Source organism: Marmota monax, unplaced genomic scaffold (genome assembly GCF_021218885.2).
Source record: "Marmota monax isolate L192 unplaced genomic scaffold, Marmota_monax_Labrador192_F-V1.1 WCK01_AAM20220418_F8-fsc00006, whole genome shotgun sequence".
Classification (NCBI taxonomy): Eukaryota; Metazoa; Chordata; class Mammalia; order Rodentia; family Sciuridae; genus Marmota; species Marmota monax.
The window spans coordinates 30550579-30571151 of record NW_026693712.1 but is presented as its reverse complement, the minus strand read 5'-3'; the positions used below and the strand labels follow the sequence as shown (position 1 = coordinate 30571151).

Sequence of the window (20573 nt, the reverse complement as noted above, 5' to 3'; positions counted from 1 at the left end):
TATGTGCTTTACATTTTATATCTTCTTTTAATAGGTCCATAGTGGGTTCTCCAGTAGTTCATTAACTTTCTCAATTGTGTGTTGTGTTTGAAAAGAGCTAACTATATTATGTCTATCATAAAAATTAAAAATCTCAGCAATGTTTTAAGAATACTTAAGAATAATCCCTAGTTTTATTGAATTCTGACCAAAATTAATTTCTACACATTAAATGTCAAGTGGCTTTTTGATTTAGTTTTCTTGTTTTACCCAGTATTCAGTATGGGTCAAACTTGCTGGGTAACTGAATTTTAAATTCCAAGGCATTACTCTATACTGTCTATCAAACATATATTTATTTGTTTTAAATATTAGAATCTGTAATTATGTGGCTCCTTGAATTACTGGTCCTATACAGTAAAAACACAAAACATATAAATACTTTGAATATTTATTACATAAAAGTATTTATATATTAAGACATACTTTGATTATTTATTAAAATTTTAGAAATTATGTAGCACCATATCATGGTTAAATGACTAAATTAAGATCCAGAATCACTCAGTGAATTTTCCAAATACTAACATATGTAGACTTTCCTAACCACGACCATAGCTTCCACCCACACAACATCCCAGTTCCCTATTTATTCAAGAAATATTGAATGCTTGCTATGTTCCAAGCATTCATACTTAATAAACAAAAGAGAAAATGTGAAGTTATTTAAGTGTGATAACAGTATCTTGATGATCTTTCATGGTATAATTTTTTTTTTTTTGCTCAAATTTATTTAATCATTTACAGTGAAACTGGAAAAGGTCACAAGGTCAAGAAATGTGGTTGTGGATGCCTATACAGGCAGAATTACTTCCTAAATTTAATTTTTACTGATTATAACCCTTTCTTCTGGAATAACTGTGTTAATCATCCTTTTGTTTCTGTGTCAAATGCCTATAGAAAACCTATAGAAATACCTATAGAAACTTTAAGGAGGAACAGGTTTTTTGGTGCACTGTTTCCAGGATTTCAGTCCATGGTTTATTGGCTACATTGTTTCTGGGTCTATGATGAGGGAGAATATTATGTCAGAAGGGTGTAGCAAAACACTTTTTCACTTCATGGAGATAAGAAACAGAGAGATTGGGAGGAAGAGGCCAGGAACAAGATATACTGCCTCAGGGCACACCTACAAGGAACCACTTCCTTCATCTAGGTCACTTCTGAAGTTTCTACCACTTCCCACTAATGCCATCAAATGATGAATCCACTGATGAGGTCAGAACCCTCATGATCCAATTACTTCCCCAATATTCTTAATATTATTGCATTGGGGACCAAGCCTTCAACACTTGAAACTAGGGGGGACATACCAGATCCAAACCATAAAAATAACATAAAACTATTGTGTATTTAACACACTGATCAAATATTTATATAAATTCTATAGTATTTGTTTCCAAAATATTTTCTATACAATCATATAAGCCTACTTTAAATATCAAACTATTAGTTTGTGGTTTATTATTACTCTACTATAAACAAACATAAGTGTTTAAAACAATTTTATTTTTCTAAGTTTCTATAATATATGCCACTTACATATTCCTACCAATAGGTAGGCCATTTTTGTCCTGTTATAGATCCAACAACGTCCTTTGCGTCCACAATGATTAATATCCCGAAAGGTACAAGAAGTTTCTCCTACCATTTTAAAAATGACTGGTCCAGGAATTGTTCCTGTAAAATATTTAATGATTGTAAATTCTCCATAAAACACCATTGATCAGGATCATAATAATTTCCTTTAGAATTTCTACACATACCACTATCATCATCATCATCATCATCATCATCATCATTATCATCATCATCATTTTAAATATATCACTTAAATCATCAAAGAATCACTTCTGGTTAGGATTGTTAACTACTGGAAATAATATGAGTTTTTAAAAACTTCTTATCCCTAAATGTACAAATATATTTGTACATTGCAATCTTTTTTAGAATTTTTGTACATGTTTTTGTTTCAAAGCCATCTCAAAATATTTGTTGGTTTTTACTTGAAAAGTTTAGAATAAAATATTTTGAATAGAGATACCAAATACTGTTTTTTGTGAACTCAGTATATCTTCAAAGATATGTAACTGCAAAATTTTGAATGACCGAAAAATGAGTTGGCAGTGTATATCTTTTATCAAGATACTTAGAAAAATAAATGAAAATGAAAACATTTTGATAAGCTTATGGTAGTCCCAGATTCAGATGGCCTGAGATCCTGAAGGACAGCTGTGCTGCCAAAGGGAAATTTTTACATAATTTCAGAGACAACAGCTCTTCACCAACAACACTTTTTCCTTTCATCAAAAAGTGAATGAGCAGTCACATGCACAGTTTTCCCATAGTCACCAGAATTGTGTTCTCAGAGTTAAACATTGGTAATGGTTGATCAACTTTCTTAAGAAATTATTACGGTGTTGGTGCCCCATGACTCTTGATGTCTGCCAGTTTCCCCATCTCAGTCTTTTTATAGTTGCTCAACGTGAAAAACCTACATCTACCACATATTATTTTTCACTTCTCATCATCTTTTTCCAATACATCATAAATGTTGTAACACAGATTCCAAACATATCTTGGATATACTGATTTCTTTCTTTAGCTACCAACACCCAGATTTCCAATTTAATATGATTCTTAAACTCACCAAAAGCCTCCTTTTTCTTTTCCTCTACATTTTTCTCATAATAATTATTTGCCTTTCTACCAGCAGAGTTCTTAAAATGTACATAAGCTAATATCTATCTTCTGTTTGTTTATATCTACAATATAATCTTTCCAATTCAAAAATACATCAGCCTCACTGACTTCTTTTTGCGGCAGCAAACTGGCCTATGCACTGCTGTTCCCTGTGCTATTTCTTTGGTTACAGATATTTTCTGATCTGTTGTGTCACTGTCCAGCATTAAACTCATGTTCTAATTTTTCCATGTTAAAATGCTAATTTGAATCACACCTATTGAACTAAAATTATTTCTCTGCTCCATATCAGAACCCAACATACAATTTCTACATTTTTGTACTGCGTACTTTACAGCCTTTAATCCAGTCCAATCTTGTTTCTTTACTCTGATGATATTTTTAATCAACTTCTTAAATCAGGAGTTATAATACAGTCATAATGTGGTTTGAAATATAGATCTTGTTATTTAAGAAAGCCTGAAGAAAGGAGCTCATTACTCCCAGAAAAAAAAAAATTAAAAAAAACAATTTATTCTTGAGAATAAGCAAATCTGTAAAAACAACAGATTCAGTATCTTTGGTGATGAAAATATTCAAAAGGACTACTCTAGTTTAGTGACTTCCCTAAAGTGCAAGAAATATAAAGTTAATACAAGTATTTTGTATGAGCTCCTCAACCCACTTTTATGAGATGATGAATATACTCTAGAGCAAAATTCTCAGGTACTCCTCAGATCCAATATAGTGGGTGCATGTTTTGTATAAAAGAACTGGCATTACATTAGGTATTCTGTCTTTACATTAATTGCCTCCTGAATTTTTCAAAACACCTCTCCTATTAACTTGTTTTGTGTCATTTTAAATTATTTAATTATAAATACATATATAAACACATACATATCAAAACTCAAACAACTGGATGTAATAAAAAATAGCTGCTTAAAGTCCATACCAAGTAATCTTAGAATGACATAAGATATCCCCAAGGCCAAAGAATGGAGTTTCCCTGGTACAACCCTGAAAGAAAATAATGAAGATATTATTACCAATGCATAATGTATGCTAGGTTCAATGTTAATTTCTTTTTCTTGTGTATCAGTTGTACTAAGAACCTATGGCCAGTTGGCAGAATTTGATCTGACACATTAAAGGACTGCAGCTCCTCCCATTTCTCCATTTCTTGCCTGTTGCCAACAAATTACAAAGCTCTTTGTGCTTCACAATGAGAAAGAACTTTATGACCAAAATTTTCTGTCTCAGATTCTGTTTGCTTTCTTGAAATAACTAGCTTCCATGCTTTTATGTTATTCATTTGGTCATGTATGTCATTGTCTTAGATTCCTTTCATTTTCTATTTTATTTTCCTATTTATTTATTCAGTGGCACTGGGGACTGAACTTGGGGGTACTCTACCACTGAGCTGCATTTCCAGCTTCTTCTGTATTTTGAGGCAATTTTTTTCACTAATTTGCTGAGGCTGGCCTTGAACTTGCAATCCTCCTGCCTCAGCCTCCACAGTCCCTGGGATGACAATCTTGGGCTACCATGTCCAGCAGCTATGCAGTTTTTATTGTTTTGGTTTTTTGTTTGTTTGTTTGTCTGATTGGTTGGTTGGTTTGGTTTGTTTTTTGATGGCATTAGGGATTGAACCCCTACTAGGCAAGTGCTCTACCACTATGCTACATCTCCAGTCTTTAGACTCCCTTTATGTGGGCATTTTAAATAAACTCTGCTTACTGTTTGCTTCTTTGTATTAAAATCTGAACAATACAGTATGATCAATATTTTCATCTGCAATAACTTATTTAAAAAGATGTAGTATATGCATAGTATTTTGTAATACTTCATTGATATGGGTAGAATACAAATGTAATTCTACCCATATCAATTAAGTATAAATATATATTTATATCTCAAATGCTTACTAACAGGAAAATGAAAACAAATTAACCAACTCTTTGCTAATAATTATATTATTACATAAAAATTAATACTTTTATTACAAGTACATTGCTTAAAAAGAAGTTATAAAAAGCAAAGTGTGACATTTTAGGACCAAACTTTAGTATAAAGCTTTTTATATATAGTAGAAATATTGATTACTTGCTTAACTATGATTCTCTGCATCTTTTATTATATGCAGTTTGGTTAAATATGTAACATGGCTGTGGTTCTCTCTGAAGCATATGTATACCCTCATATAAAGTCAATAAGAAGTATTTATAGTTTGATTTGAGCCATCAGCATCTTTCTGATACAGAAAATAACGTTTAAATGTTTGGTGATTCCCAGGAGTGTCCAATATCAATTTAATGAACTTAAAGATGAAAATTATATACATAAAAATCAAAATTTTAATGAGACATAACTATGTTATAACATAAAGGTGAATAATTCTTTAAAAAAATTTTTCTAAGTTTTGATATTGTGGTTTAAGAATTTCATGGAGTAAACAGAACATTTGTAGGTACTCTTCAAAGATAAAAGGAAGCTTTCATCATCTCTTATGTGACAGCTACCTTTTTTTTTTTCTTTTTAGGCCATATATTTCCTGTAAGACATCAATACTAGACATAGGTTTCTGTCTTACACAACATTTTGTTCTTCCCTTAGTGCTCCCTATCTTAAGAAGTGGACCATCAGTAGATACTCACTTCACATACACACATCCTAGAAAGGGGTCATTATGGACATGATCCTTTTCCTCATCACCACAATCAGCAATCAAATGTTGTGATTGAAACAAAATAGAAAATATCATTTTTTTCATCTATCTCTCCTGTCACCTCTTTCCTCCCTCTCCCCATAACCTCTCTCTTTTGATACTGGGGATTGAACCCAAGGGCACTTAGCCACCAAGCCACATCCCCAGCTCTTTTTTGTATTTAATTATTTAGAGACAGGGTCTCCTTGAGTTGCTCAGGACCTCATTAAGTTACTAAGGCTGGCTTTGAATTCACGATCCTCTTCAGCCTCTTGAGCCACTGGAATTACGTTTTGAAAAGCAAAACAATGTAAAGAGGGTGTACTGGACAAACTAGGGTTCCTAGACCTATGTCCTCATTTTCCCCCATTTCTATCTCATGTCTTAAAGGCCAACATCTTAATTACCTTTTTATTTATATCTCCAGTGTTTCTTTATGTGAGTACAAGTAACTAAAACTGCATATCAGTACTACCCCTTTCTTCACAGAATTTAACATACTATGTTCACTGCTTTGCATTCTGACTTTTTCATGGAACACAGAGATTCTCCTTAACTCATTTTTTTTCAGTCATACAATATTGCATTACTCAGAAATGCTCTAATTTATTCAACCAATCTGTTGTTTTTAGTTTTTTCTCAATGTTTAGGTTATCTGTATCATATATCTTTTTATGTAATATGATTTGTATGTGATATAGATAACCATATTGATGAAAATGTATTTGTTTGCAGAATATTTGCAATAAGGATTACAAGAAGTACAATGCTACCTATCAGTAGATGAATAGATTAATAAATTATGCTATATGGTATGATATATATATATACATATATATACACATATGTAATGGAATTCTATATATAATATATATAATATATAATATTCTTTTCTGTATATAATATTCTTTATATATGATATATAATATATATTGAATATATATATTAGAATTAATATATATATTAGAATTAATATATATATTAATATATTATATAATATATAATATAATGTATATTATATATTATTATTATATTATATATTATATATTATATATTATTATATTATATATATTAATATTAGAATTTATATATATATATACATATATATATATATATATATATATATATATATATATATGAATTCTACTCAGCAATAAAAAGGATGAAGCTATGGTATTTGCCAGTAAATGGATGGAAATGTAGAATATCATGCTAAGTGAAAAAAGCCAAACTCAGAGGTCAAATGTTTTCTATCATATGTGGAAACCCAACTAAAATAAAGGAAAGGGGGGAAAAAGTGTAAGATAATATAAAGAACCAATTAAATATAAATTAATAGGTGAACAAAATGAAGTCAAGTAGAGTACAGGAAGGAGAATAGGAGAAGGGAGGGAATATGGCAGGAAAAAGCCTGGGCGGGGGGGCGGTCATGGACTAAAATCAATTTCCATGCATGTGTAAGTTTGTAAGGATGAACCCATCCACTGTGTGTTACTCTAAAGCTCTGAAAAAAAAAAGTTACCCAGATTTAAAAAAGTAGAAGTACAGTCAGTGTTAGCATAAGACTTATGGCATAACACATTGTAATTTTGTTTTTGTAGATAGTCCTTTATAAGGACTGTACCATTTTGTACTCTCTCAAGCAACATATGAGTATTTGTTTTTATAAACATTCATGCAAATTCTATTATTAAAGTTTTACTCCTATCAACTGGATATATAAGAAAAATAATCACATTATATTTTTAATTTCTATTTCCCCAGAAACTTCTATTATTGGTGTGTCTAAGCATATTTTCATATTTTTATTTATATTTTATTTTATACTTTGTTAATTTTAGGTGCTTTATATATTAGAATGATTAATCCTTTTTACAGAATATGGCTTTCTAATGATAATTTTTGCTCAACTTTTGACTTTTTTTATTTTTTTATTTTATGGAATAAAATTTATCAATATTTAGCCTCTTCTAGATTTTGAGTCATGTTTTAAGTTACCTATTTTTAAAGATAAATAGAAATTAACCAGTTTTCTTTGTTTTCTTCTAGCATTTTCTTTTTTCATATTTAAGTCTTTGTTCTTCTATATGATTTTTTCAGGGCTATGGCATGAGATCTGGATAAGATTTCCCCACAAGTCTATTCAATTAGTTTGAAACCTCTTCCCTAACAGTCTTTTTTTCCCCTGCTATTGAGGGGAAATTTATATATAAAATTTCCATGTGATTAGGGATTTATTGCTATACTTACTATCAGTTTGTTCCTAAATCTGTACTGTTTTTAAATTATTAAGGTTTTATGTTATATTTAGTTTATGAGTCTGATCATTATTTTACTTAATGTTACTTTTGTTTTTTCATAAAAACTTTAGAATCAGATTGAGTAACTTGTAAAGTCTCTTCATATATTCACTGTCAAATTGAAATTACTGATACTTTAAGAAGAATTGAGATAGTTATAGTGTTCAGTCTTCCTACTTTTTTTTTTTTTTTTTTTTGGTATTGGTGATTGAACTGAGGGACACTTGGCCACTGAGCCATATCCCCAGCCCTATTTTTGTATTTTATTTAGAGACAGGGTCCGCCTGAGTTGTTCAGTGCCTCGCTGGCTTTGAACTCTTGATCCTCCTGTCTCAGACTCCCAAGCCACTGGGATTACAGTGCCTGGATGAGCTCTAGCCTTCTTATTTGTTCAAGTCAAATAAGACTTGAACTACTTTGTTCCTGCTTTGGGTACATTCAGGGGTGTATTTATGCATGTTTTCTTTTTCTTTTTTTCTTTTTTTTTTTTTTACTTTTTATTTTAAAAGTATGATAGCCACAGGAAGTTATAAAAATGCTATCTTTATCCAGCTCACCCCCCCATGATGACACCTTAATACAATACAATACAATAACACAACATCAAAATCAAGCAACTGACATTGGAAAATTAGTGCTAACTAGACTATAGACCTTATTCTGTTTTCATTTGTAGCTAATATAGATTTTTTTAAATATTTAAATTAAAATTGTGTGTATGTATGCAGGTAGTTCTATGTGATTTTCTTCTATGCATAGAGACATATAATCAGCATCATTAACAAAATATCTGACATCCCATCTATTCAGTGCTATCTATTTTTGTTTGCAAGTCCCGTGCTCCATCCCTCAATCTCCATTCATGTACTACCCTAGTAACTGATGTTCTCAACTCTGACCCTATAGGGTGCCTTCAGAAATATTTTCATTTTTTTCTCATACAGGCTTTGAACATTTCTTGTTAATTTATAGGTTTTTCTTCTACTTCTCTTCCATTTTCTCCTCCTTCATTTTCTTCTAAAAGAAGACACAAATGGTATGACTCTACTTTGTGTACAACCAGATATATGAAAAATTGTGCTCTATATGTGTAATACGAATTGTAATACATTATGCTGTCATACATAACAAATTAGAATAAAAAAAATTAAAAAGAGCTCTTTTCTCCCATTTTCCTTTTTATCTGATTTTTACAAGAAAATTAAAAAGTGTATTGATTTATATGTTGTCTTACTGAATTTTTATCTAAATGTATTGGTCATTTTTCTTGTGTGATGTAAAGTGGTAATATTGATCTTCAAAGTTTTATTATTATAACTGAAAAGATAATTATGGAATTCAAATCTCACAAAATTTAAGATTTTTATATTTAATATACATTATTTTCAATCAAATCTCCTAGACAGACTGTATCTAAGGATAAATAGGGAATTGGCTTCTGATAAAGCCTTTTAAAGGCCTTTTAAAGACTTAAATGCAAAGTGTCATCCATTTGTCTGCAAATGGTACAACTTCATTCCTCTTTATTATTGAATAATATTTTGTTGTGCATATATTTTTATTTTATTTTTGTGGTGCTGGGGATTGAACCCAGGGCCTTGTGCATACGAGGCAAACAAGCTACCAACTGAGTTATATCCCCTTATTGTGTATATACACCATATTTTTTATTCATTCATCTGCTGATGTATACCTATACTGGTTCTTTATTTTGGCAATAGTTACTACTGTGATGTATATGGGTATTTCTTTTGTATGCTGGCTTCATTTCTTTGGGTTATATACCAAAAGTGGTATAGCCGGATCACTTTGTAGTTACATTTTTAATTTTCTGAGGAGCCTCTATAGTAGTTTCCATAGTAGCTGCACTAATTTACATTCTTACCAGTAGTCTATAAGGGTTTCTTTTACTCAATATTGTTAACGGGCATATATATATTAATAATAGCCATTCTAACAAATGCCGAATGTCTTCTCTGATATAAGGGGGATGTCTCAAAATGGGGTAGGGAGGAAGAGCATGAGAAGAAGATTACCACTAAATAGGGAAGAGAAGTGGGAGGGAAAAGAAGGGAGAAGGGGAATTGCAAGGAAGATGGAAGGAGACTCTCATTATTATACAGAATACATGTATGATGTTGTGAGAAGAAAAAGGAAAAAAAAAAGTGTGTCACATTAGATTGGATAGAGAGAAGTGGTGGGAGGGGAGGGGAGGGGAAGGGGGGATAGGAAGGGCAGCAGAATAGAATAGACATTATGATTGCTGTATGTATATAGGTGACTCTATGACCAATGTGATTCTGCAATCTGTACCATCAGAAAAATGAGAAATTATATCCCAATTGATTCAAATGTATGAATTGCCAAGATCATTGTAATGTCATGTAGCTAATAAAAAAAATAATAGCCATTCTGAATGGCATAAGAGGGAATTTCAGAGTAGCTTAGATTTGCAATTCCCTGGTAGCTAAAGCCATTGAAAATCTTTTCATATATTTATTGGCCATGTGTATTTGGTCTTTTGAGAAATATCTGTTCAGATCTTTAGTCCACTGGTTGATAGACTTTTGTTGTTGTTGTTGTTGTTGTTGACTAATGTCATTATGTAGGTGAAAGAAGTCAGATATATAAAGGCAAGTATTGCATGTTTTCTCTCATTTGTGGAAACATGAAAAACAATGACTGAAAAGTAGAAACAGATAAGGAGAGGGGAGGGTGAAAGAGGAGAAGGTGCATTTTCAAACAAGGCATGATATATGCATGTATAGGCATGTCAAAAAACCCATTAACCTGTACAACTAATGAATTTATAATTATAATTGAAATTAAAAATAAAAATGAAAAAATCCTAAATCTATCACCAGGGAACTATCCTTATTCTAGCTGCCTGATTAAAATTACATTTAATTTTTGGGAGTTATGTAATACCCAGAGCCTCCATTGTTTTTGAAACGCAAAATACAACATATGATCTTTAAAATATTATTTGTAAATTTTATGAGGCAGGACCAAGAAATAAAATGGAGTTTAAACAATAATGTGGAAAAAAATAAATATAAATAAACTTGCAGAATCTTCAGATATTATATATCTGGCATGTATCTTAAATTTCTGGGCTTAATATATTCAAAAAATAAAAGATAGAGAATTTTTACCAGAGAATTAAATTCAGTTAAAAAGCAAGAAGCGAAATTCCATAATGAAAATACCATAACTAGAATTAAGAACTTAATTACTCAACAGGTCAATTTAACAAAGAATTAAACATATATGAAGATAGAATTTAACTTACAGAGCAGAAATGGTTAATAATCACCATACTGTTCAGCGCAACTCTGTAGTAGTCCATTGTATGAAGATGCCAAAATTTATTCATTAATTGTACAGTTAGTATTATTTCCAAATAAGGACTATTATGATTAGTATAGCAACAAATCCTCTGCCTCTTCAAATCTGTCCTACTTCAAAAGAACTTCCACCGCCAATCCTATGTTTCTGAGCTCTCATTACACATTTTTGCATTTGAAGCTTATGCATTAATTTAGTTTATATTGCTGGCACTTTTTGTTTGCCAGGCCTGGACCTCCTAGGAACTCTTCAAGTTTCCCTCTTATTGTTGATCCAGAGAGACTCTACCTTTACTTATCTACCTAGGCCTGACTCTGATTCCTGAACATCCATCTCAATGTGTGTCCCTCTGTTTCTGAGCAGAAATATGTGCCAGACAAATCTGAGATCTGTCAATTCAGAGGTCCTCTCAACACTTCCTATTCTTCATAAAAATTTTTGTGAATCCACAAGCTGACTTTCAGTCCCACTTCAACTTTAGCAACACTTAAACATAATTTCAACTTTACTATTTTTTTGTTTATCTCATAGCTGTATTGGAATTATAGTGTGTGTTTATGTGTTATTTTCCTTATTGTGCTGCCTGATTTTCAAGGGAAGTGAGAAGATTCAGAACTGAGCCTTTGGAATATTATGATCATTTCTTTCATCTTACTGCTGAGAACAATTGCTTGGATATTTCACATCAACTTTAAATAAGGCATATTCAACACTGCAATAATCACCTTCAATCTGAGTTTTCTATTCTCCTTGACTTTACAATCTTAATTAATGGAGTAATCATTCATTCAGTTCTCTAAACTTGAAGTCTAAATATGATCATCTATTTCTGTATATTCCATACTTGGCACATCAAATTAATAACACTCATTATTTTATTTATTATTTTTTTGGTTCTGAAAAAATGGTTTTTATTGTTGTTTTACAATGTACCATGAACATCTCTTCCATGCACATGGGTGAAAATCCTCTACTAAAAGTACTATAGTTAGGTCAAAAGTGTGCTGGTAACAAAAGTGACACCTAAAGGTAAATATCAGCATAAGGTTAAAGTGCCGCATAGCCTTGCAAATGCTTGCTAGGGAAAGCAGGGTTGGGAAGATTCCCATCAGAGAAATCATAATTAAACATCTAGAACATCTTCTAAATCTTTCTGGCTTCTACCTCTGTGCCCCTCACTCCCCTGATACCCATGCTCATCATTTTAACCAAACTAGATAATTCCCAAATATGTTCTGAATCTATCTCTAAACAATACTACTAAATTCTAATTACTTTTCTTTCTTTAAATTTTTTATTTTTTCTTTTTAGTTCTAATTTCTTTTTCTCCATTTCTCTGCTCAGCTCCATCTTCCACACTATCTTCGATGTATCACATCTAAGACATACATTTGATTATTTATACCCTTGAGGTTTACTATTTTCAGTGGCTCCCAGCTATGTGCATAGGATAACACCATTCACAATAAGATTACATAAATGGTTTCCCATGACCAGCCCTTAAATGGCTTAGATGTTTTTGTCTCCCATCATGCTATTCCTGTCTTAATAAACTCCTTGCCACATTTCATACATTTTTGCCTCTACTTTTTCTGCTCATTTTCCCTGTGAAGTTCTTGTCCCGTGTGCTTACACTATAAAAAAATCACTTATGTTCTGAACCAAGTACAAGTCATGCTCTATACTATTTCCCAATGATCCCAGATAGAAACTATTACTTTCCACACTTTGTTACCTGGTCAACCTGTACAGGTACTTTATGACTCAAAGGTTCCTGTTAACCTCTTAAAAAAATAATTATAAAATAATGCCTAATTAGGATAAAAATGAGTATTAAATGGGTATCATATACATGGGAAGAAAACATGGAGAACAAATGTTGGTTGTATTTAGAATAATATATTTATGTATGGAAATTTTAAAAGTTATGTTCCTTTATTGATGACACAGATATTTTCTCATAATTTAATTGGCTAAAATAGAATTAGTCAATAAATAATTATAACCAACAAATTAACTTTAAACTCACAACTGTGTTACAATTAAGAATTTTCTGATTTATTAATTTTCCATGCGTTAGATTAAGTATAATTCTATTGGGTTGTTTATTCAAGGTTTTTTTTTTTTTGTACCTGATGCATAAAAACCTAAAATTTTATATATGTAAGGAGTACTATTTCAATACATGTATACTCTTAATTTTAGGTAAAAATTAAACTAAATGTTACATTTGTATATTTTATGCAAATAAATTAAAAGAATTAAACATATACATAAATTTTGACAATGTAACAATTTCTCCTCTGTTATCATACAATACAGAGAAAATAATTTACTATGATAATCTGAAATATTTCTAAATTCATATTTCTTACGTATTATATTAAAGATAATTGCAAATACTATATACTTACCGGAAGATGATTAGTGTAAGTGGCACATCAGAAAAACTAGCAAAAACAACTGCAGAAAAAACCAAAGCGAAAAACACAGGTAATGTAAGACACTTGGTATCACATTTCCCAGGCCTGGCATCAATAAAATCACCTTCTACATCTGGAGTTGTTAATCCCGCTTTAATGCAAGAACAATTGTAGTACGTCTATGAATATTAAAGATTAAAAACAATGTTTCAGAAATATAGTCATAAAATAAACTTTTGTTATTGAAATAAAAATTGAATCAATAAATGTAGGGCTACTGCAGTTTTACTAATAAATGCCTTACGTTAAATTTGCATTCCTTATTTAGAAACAAAACACTAAGGATAAATCCAAGGTCTTTTACCTAATGAATTATTTTCTTTGTGTGTGTTTGTATGATTATAGTAACTTAGGAAAAGTTTAGCCAGTTTAAGAAATTTTATCCAAAATACTTAAGGTAATTAAAGATATGGTAATGAATAAAATTAAATTTTAACTGGGATATGAAATGTGGTTAGTTACCCAACAGTAAAAATTTTAGAACTATGTTTAAAAGATAACATTTGTCTTTGTATGCAATGATGTCAGGGCTTTTATTTATTAGACACAGTGCATACAGTGACTGAGGCCCAAAAGACTTCCAGGACCAAATAAAAATATTTTAATGTTTGTTTCTTTTAAAAGCAAAGAAAAAATTGAATATGAGTATGTTAGTAAGAAAAGTAATTAATAATAAACCAAGAATAGATCACATATGTTATATATCAACACATTTGTAAAAAAAAATTTTTTGTAAGTGAAGAAATGGGAGCACAAAAACAAACGTATCCAGGGCCAAACAAAGTCATAATGTGGCACTGAATAAGGAACCAATGAAAATATAAATTTTTGATATTTCAAGGTTAATAATTCATGGACGGTAAGTCAGTCATGTTTTCTAAGACCTAATGGAGATCAGAGATGACAGAAATAAGCATTTTATCAATCAACTAAATATATTCTAAGTTACAAAATAATAAGAAAAATAGCAAATTTAATAAATATATGGAACTAAGTTACTATTGAAAGAATAAGAGGAATTAAAGATAATTTCAGTCCAAATGATGCAGAAAATTTTAGTATGAAAATTATATCAGTATTGTGGAGGAAGCTGTTAAGATATTGCTTTTTTTAAAATTAGAACATTATACAAAGTATTTGGATTCATTTTGAAAATATCATACATGTAAAGAGTTTGATTTTAATTCCCATCCTCCCCTTTTCCTTCTTCCCCCCTCCCCATATTCTTCTTTCTATCCTCTACTGATCTTCCTTTCACTCCCTGATTTATTTATTTTTGATTGGCATTTACTACATATGCTTAAAGGTGAAAATTCCTTTTGTACATTTATATATGTATACCACAGGATTTTGGTAAATTCATTCCAGTTTTCTTTCCCTTTCCCTTCCTTCCTTCCTCCTTCATTTTCCTTCTATTGCAATGATCTCCTTTTCTTATGACCTTCTTTATTTTGCTCTAGCTTCCACATTCACTCTTGAATTTCTTGGTCTGGCTTACTTCACTTAGCATGATTTTTTTTTTCATTTCTATCCATTTATAGGCAAATACCATTATTTCAGAAGATTGAAAGGACTAAAACTCCATTGTGGATATATGCCACATGTTCTTGTTCCATTCATCTATTGATAGGTCTCCAGGTTGATTCCATAATTTGGCTATTGTGAATTGTGCTGCTATTAAGCACTTAAGTGGCTATAGCTATACCATGCTGATTTTGGTTCTTTCAGATAAATACTGAGGAGTGGGACAATTGACTCATATGGTGGTTCCATTCCTGGTTTTTTGAGAAATCACCACAATGCTTTCCATAATGGTTGTATTAATCTGATCCTAATACCATGCTGTTTTTGTTATTAGAATTCTGTAGTATAGGGCTGGGGATGTGGCTCAAACAGTAGCGTGCTCACCTGGCATGCGCAGGGGGCTGGGTTCGATCCTCAGCACTACATAAAAATAAAATAAAGATGTTGTGTCCACTGAAAACTAAAAAATAAATATTAAAAAAATGTTCTCTCTCTCTCTAAAAAAAATAATTCTGTAGTATAATTTGAGATCATGTACTGTGGTGCCTCCTACATCACTTTTCTTGTTCAGAATTGCTTTGGCTATTTTAAATCTCTTATTCTTCCACCTGCATTTAAGGACTGTTTTTCTTTTCTAGTTACGGTAAGGATGTCATTGAAATTTTTATGGAGATTGCATTAAATGTGTTTATATCTTTTGTTAGTATGGCGATTTTAATGATATTAATTCTGTTTATCCAGGAATGTGGGAGTCCTTTCAATCTTCTGAAGTCTTTAATTTCTTTTGTCAGTTTTCTACATTTTTTTTTTGATGGACCTTTATTTATTTATTTATATGTGGTGCTGAGAATCGAAACCAGTGCCTCACACATGCCAGGCAAGTTTTCTATATTTTTAAATATGTAGAGATTTTTCATCTCTGTGGTTATATTAATTCCCAAATGTTTCTCTTTTTTTATGAAGTTATTATAAAAAAGGTAGTTTTCTTGATTTCTTTTTCAGATGAATCCCTGTTAGAGTACTGGAAAGCTATTGTTGAGTGTTTATTGTGTATCCTGCTACTTTGCTAGATTCATTTATCAGCTCTAGAAGTCACCTGGTGGAATTTTTGGGCTCTTCTGAATATAGAATGATATCATCAGCAAACAATTACTGGACGTTTTAAATCAGCTTTTTGTTGCTGTGACCAAAATGACAAACAAGAACAACTTGGAGAACAAAGTTATTTTGGCTCATGATTTTACAGATTTAGTCTATGATCAGGCATCTCGACAGCTCTGGGCCTGAGCTGAGGCAGAGCATATGGAGGAAAGGGTTGGCAGAGGAAAGCAGCTCAAGACATGTTAACCAGGAAGGAGTGTGTGTGTGTGTGTGTGTGTGTGTGTAGATTGAAACAGATATATCTTCTCAACAAGGACAAAATGTAAGTCCCAAAGGCATACCCACAGTGACTGACTTCCTCCAGCCACACCCTATCTTCCTACAGTTACCAACCAGTTAATACATATCAGTGGATTAATTCATGGATTAGGCTATACCCCTTATAATCTAATCATTTCACCTCTGAACATTCTTACATTGCATCACACATAAGCTTTTTGGGGAAACCATATATCTGAAACACAATATTCTACTATGGCCCCATCAAGTTCATGCCTATATCACAAGTTAAGATATGTTTAATCCATTTTCAAGATTCCCCATAGTCTCAATGGTTCCAGCATTGCCACAAAGTTTAAATCAGCAATGTATCTGAGACTCAAGGTAAACTCTTAACTGTGAGAATAAAGATCAAAAGATATATATATATCTCCAAGATACAATGGCACAGAATAAACATTTCCATTCCATAAAGGAGAAATAGGGGCATAAAAAGAAGAAATGGAAGTGTGTGAATATGTGAAAAAAATTTGAAGCTGCGTTGGAGATCTCTCAAGGTTAAGAGATGCCAGTACCATGGAACATCTGCAAAGGAAAACTGCATGAATTGAGAAGAAACAAGGCTAAAGAGAGGCCATATGTGATGTAACATTCAAAGGCCATAGAGGTGGAGCGATACAAGCACATTGGGGAGAACATCAAAATGCCAGGCACCCTGATGCTGGATGTGAACTATAGAACTTGTTTATCTAGCTGGATTTCAGTCTTTATTTGGTCCCATTTCTTCTTTTTATGCTTATAGCAGCTCAATTCACAATAGCTAAACTATAGAACCAGCCTATGTGCCCTTCAATAGATTAATGGATAAAGAAAATATACACATGGAATATTATCAGCCTAAAGAAGAATGAAAGTATGGCATTTGCTGGTATATGAATAGAGCTGGAGAATATTATGCTAAGTGAAATAAGCCAAATCCCCTAAAACCAAAAGCCAAATGTTTTTTCTGTTATGTGGATGCTAATTCACAATAAGGGGGTGGGGTGGGAGGCAGCTAGGGAAGAATAGAGATACTTTAGATTAGACAGAGGGGAATGAAAGAAGGGGAGGAAGGATAATAGAATTAACTGGACATTATTACCCTATGTTGCATGTATGATTACACCACTGGTGTAACTACATCATGTACAATCAGAAGAATAAGAAGTTATACTGCATTTATGTAGGATATGTCAAAATGCATTCTAATCTTATGTGTAACTAATCAGAACAAATTTAAAAATTTTGGTCTTTTATTCTTAAGGATGAGAAGCCATTAAAGGGATGTGAATATAAATGACATATTTTAAAGCATCACTCTGGTCACTATGAAATACACAATGAAGGAACCACGAAGACAAGGATAAAAACTGACAAATCGTTAATAAGCAATTGAAATAAGGTACAACACAATAGTTCTCAGGTCTAAGATAATGTAAGATAAAATAATAATTGTCAGACACATCATTTAGTTAGAAAATGAATTTGAAAGGAATTACCAACAGGTTTTAGAGTGGGAATTGTAACCAAAAGGAGGCAGTCATGCAGTGAGGGCCTCCCTGAGATAAACTCTGTCAGTCCAGGGAGGCGCCAGTCCACAGCTCAGGGAGGGAACCAAGAAAAACATAATAGCATAAATGAGCATAAGATGATTAGTCTTTTTCTAACTTACACCCCAAAGCTCCATCTTCCATTAACAGAAAGATCCTTTTGTATGCATGCATTTGGCTTTAAATCAGATCAGGATAACTGTAATGATCATTTATGCCAAAAAATAATCTAGTTAATAAAAATTACAGACTCAAGTTATAGGATCATAATCTGCAGAGAAATTATGGTCAGATTAATGCACAAAAATTCTTAATGATAATATATTTAGTATTCCTATTCATTAATTTTTCCTTGTTTTTTTTTACAAAAAATAGTATTTACACCATGTATAGAATCATGTACCCCCATATAAATGTTACACATCCAAAAATGTTATCATTAATGCATAAGTGAAAAACCAACAAAGTGAATACCCAAGCAAAAATGACCAAAAAACACCAAACCAAAAGCACTTTAGAAAGGTAGCTCATCCTATATATTAAACTATCTCAATAAAGAAAAATGAAAATAAAAGGCCTAGTAAACAAGTTATTTAAGGAAAAACCAATTTTGTCATTTACAAATTAGCCTATATTTAGGTTTATCTGGATAATAGCTAAATTTTATAGTTGAAGACGAGGGGGAAAAACTATATAAGTTCTCTTGAATAGGCTGTGCGTTTTGTTTTGATACTCCAGTGAATTGCTGGAGTACATGTCAAGAACAAAGCATCTGAAAATTCCAAACTATAATTTACAGAATATTCATACCATCAGTTAAGTGATGACCTGATATTAGGAAGATGAACAATCATATATAGCTGCTGATTTAAGCAGCATCTACCCAGAAATGTGCTTTTTTTTCAATGAAATCTGAAGGAACTGATTTTAAAAATGAAAAATTAAAAATGAATAGCAGTTATCAAATGCAATTGTTTCACATTTCATTCCGTCGAAGTCAAACAGTAACAACAATACCATCTTCCTTACTCATCTAACAAATCATTTATCTTTAGAAAAATATAAACAGTCAATGTGAAGCCGAACAGGGATGAAATCCAACAATCTCTGATTATTGAGGTATCAAATGCTTGCAGTTGTATTTACAGGAATCCTGCTATTGTGTCACAGATTATCAGCAATTCTAAAATTTCCTATTCCAACTTTACTGGTTAAACTCTCAGGTGAAGCAAAATGACTTCTCTTTACCTATCTGTTTTTGAATAGGCATGGTAGTTGAATTGTTAACATTTCACTTCTTGGTCCTCTCTTTCCTACTCATGTTCTTTCTATTCTTCTTCTGCAGGCTTCAGTTTCCACAGTGAAATCACTCCAGCTTTGCTCTAAACAGCAAAGGTGATTGCAATGGTACCGTTTTCTTCCTTTGTCTCTTCCTAACACTGTTCATATTCACTCCAGATTGCCACACACTTGTCTCTGTATCCTACTTTTCATAAATGAGCTGGCTGAGCAGAAGCAAAACTGTCTGAAATTCCAGAGTTTTTGAAGACTACATTAACAGGAGGTACTTAGTTAATTTCGTAATTTCTTGTAAGTCTGTTTTCAATTTTAGCAAATTTCATTTCCAGGTAATGCTGCTTCTACTTTCTGAACTTGAGCTTGTAGTATGCCAGTTGCTTTGCCAGATTCTCTGACATGTAGGATTGGGGATTGTGCAATGGGAAAGGGTTGAGGCAAATGAACTCAGTGGCAGTTGTGGCTGCACAGGCAGCAGCTGTAGAAAAAAATCTCCTCAACAACAGAAAGGTGACCCAGTCTTACAGAGAAAAATTCTACTGGCCATATGATTAGTCTTAATGGTCTCAAAGAAAGAAAGCCACCATTTACGAAAATTCAAAGAAATACATGACATATTTTTATAAAAAGCCACTGAAATTAAATAGTAAAATATATCTAATTGAAATAAATAGTAAAAATTGAAATAGTAACTTATATCTAACTCTAACAATAAAAAGGAAGACAGATCTAAATCCGACCATATCAGCTATTATATTAAATGTTATTAGTCTAAAAACTACACATAAAAGACAGATGAATAGCAATGGAGATAAAAGCAAAACCATACCACATGCTGGCTATAGAAAACACATTAAATATAAAGGAAGAAATAAAGAATAGAAATAAGATATACCATGGAAGCAGTTATCAAAGAAAAAGTAGAGTTAACTATGTCCCATCATATGAAATAGACTTGAAGACACAGAACAGTATTACCAGAAATTGAAAGGAATACTCTACAAAGACAAAAGAAATAACCCCTTAAGAAGATACAACAATTATCAATGTGGATGCAAATAGCAGAATCTCAAATACATGAAGCAAAAAGCAAAGAAATAGAAAATTATGCAATTATACTAGGCAACTTTTTTCACATGCATTGTTTATCACTTCATATAATATTATGAGCAAATCAAAGTGACAAGAAAACTGGCTTAAAATTATGATATAAGTAAAAAATTTA

General features: G+C 31.7%; 1 protein-coding gene and 1 pseudogene across 1 annotated transcript in view; both read right to left on the bottom strand.

The window, feature by feature from the left end:
• Slco6a1 (solute carrier organic anion transporter family member 6A1) overlaps positions 1 to 20573 on the bottom strand; it is a 214991-nt gene that overhangs the window by 6546 nt on the left and 187872 nt on the right. The window contains exons 16-18 of the mRNA XM_046460442.2: positions 13491 to 13678; positions 3677 to 3741; positions 1582 to 1719 (exon numbers count right to left, since the gene is read on the bottom strand). Coding sequence (XP_046316398.2) covers positions 1582 to 1719; positions 3677 to 3741; positions 13491 to 13678 — 391 coding nt within the window. The remainder of the gene's footprint in view (positions 1 to 1581; positions 1720 to 3676; positions 3742 to 13490; positions 13679 to 20573) is intronic.
• On the bottom strand, positions 19164 to 19749 carry LOC124103616 (survival of motor neuron-related-splicing factor 30-like; annotated as a pseudogene).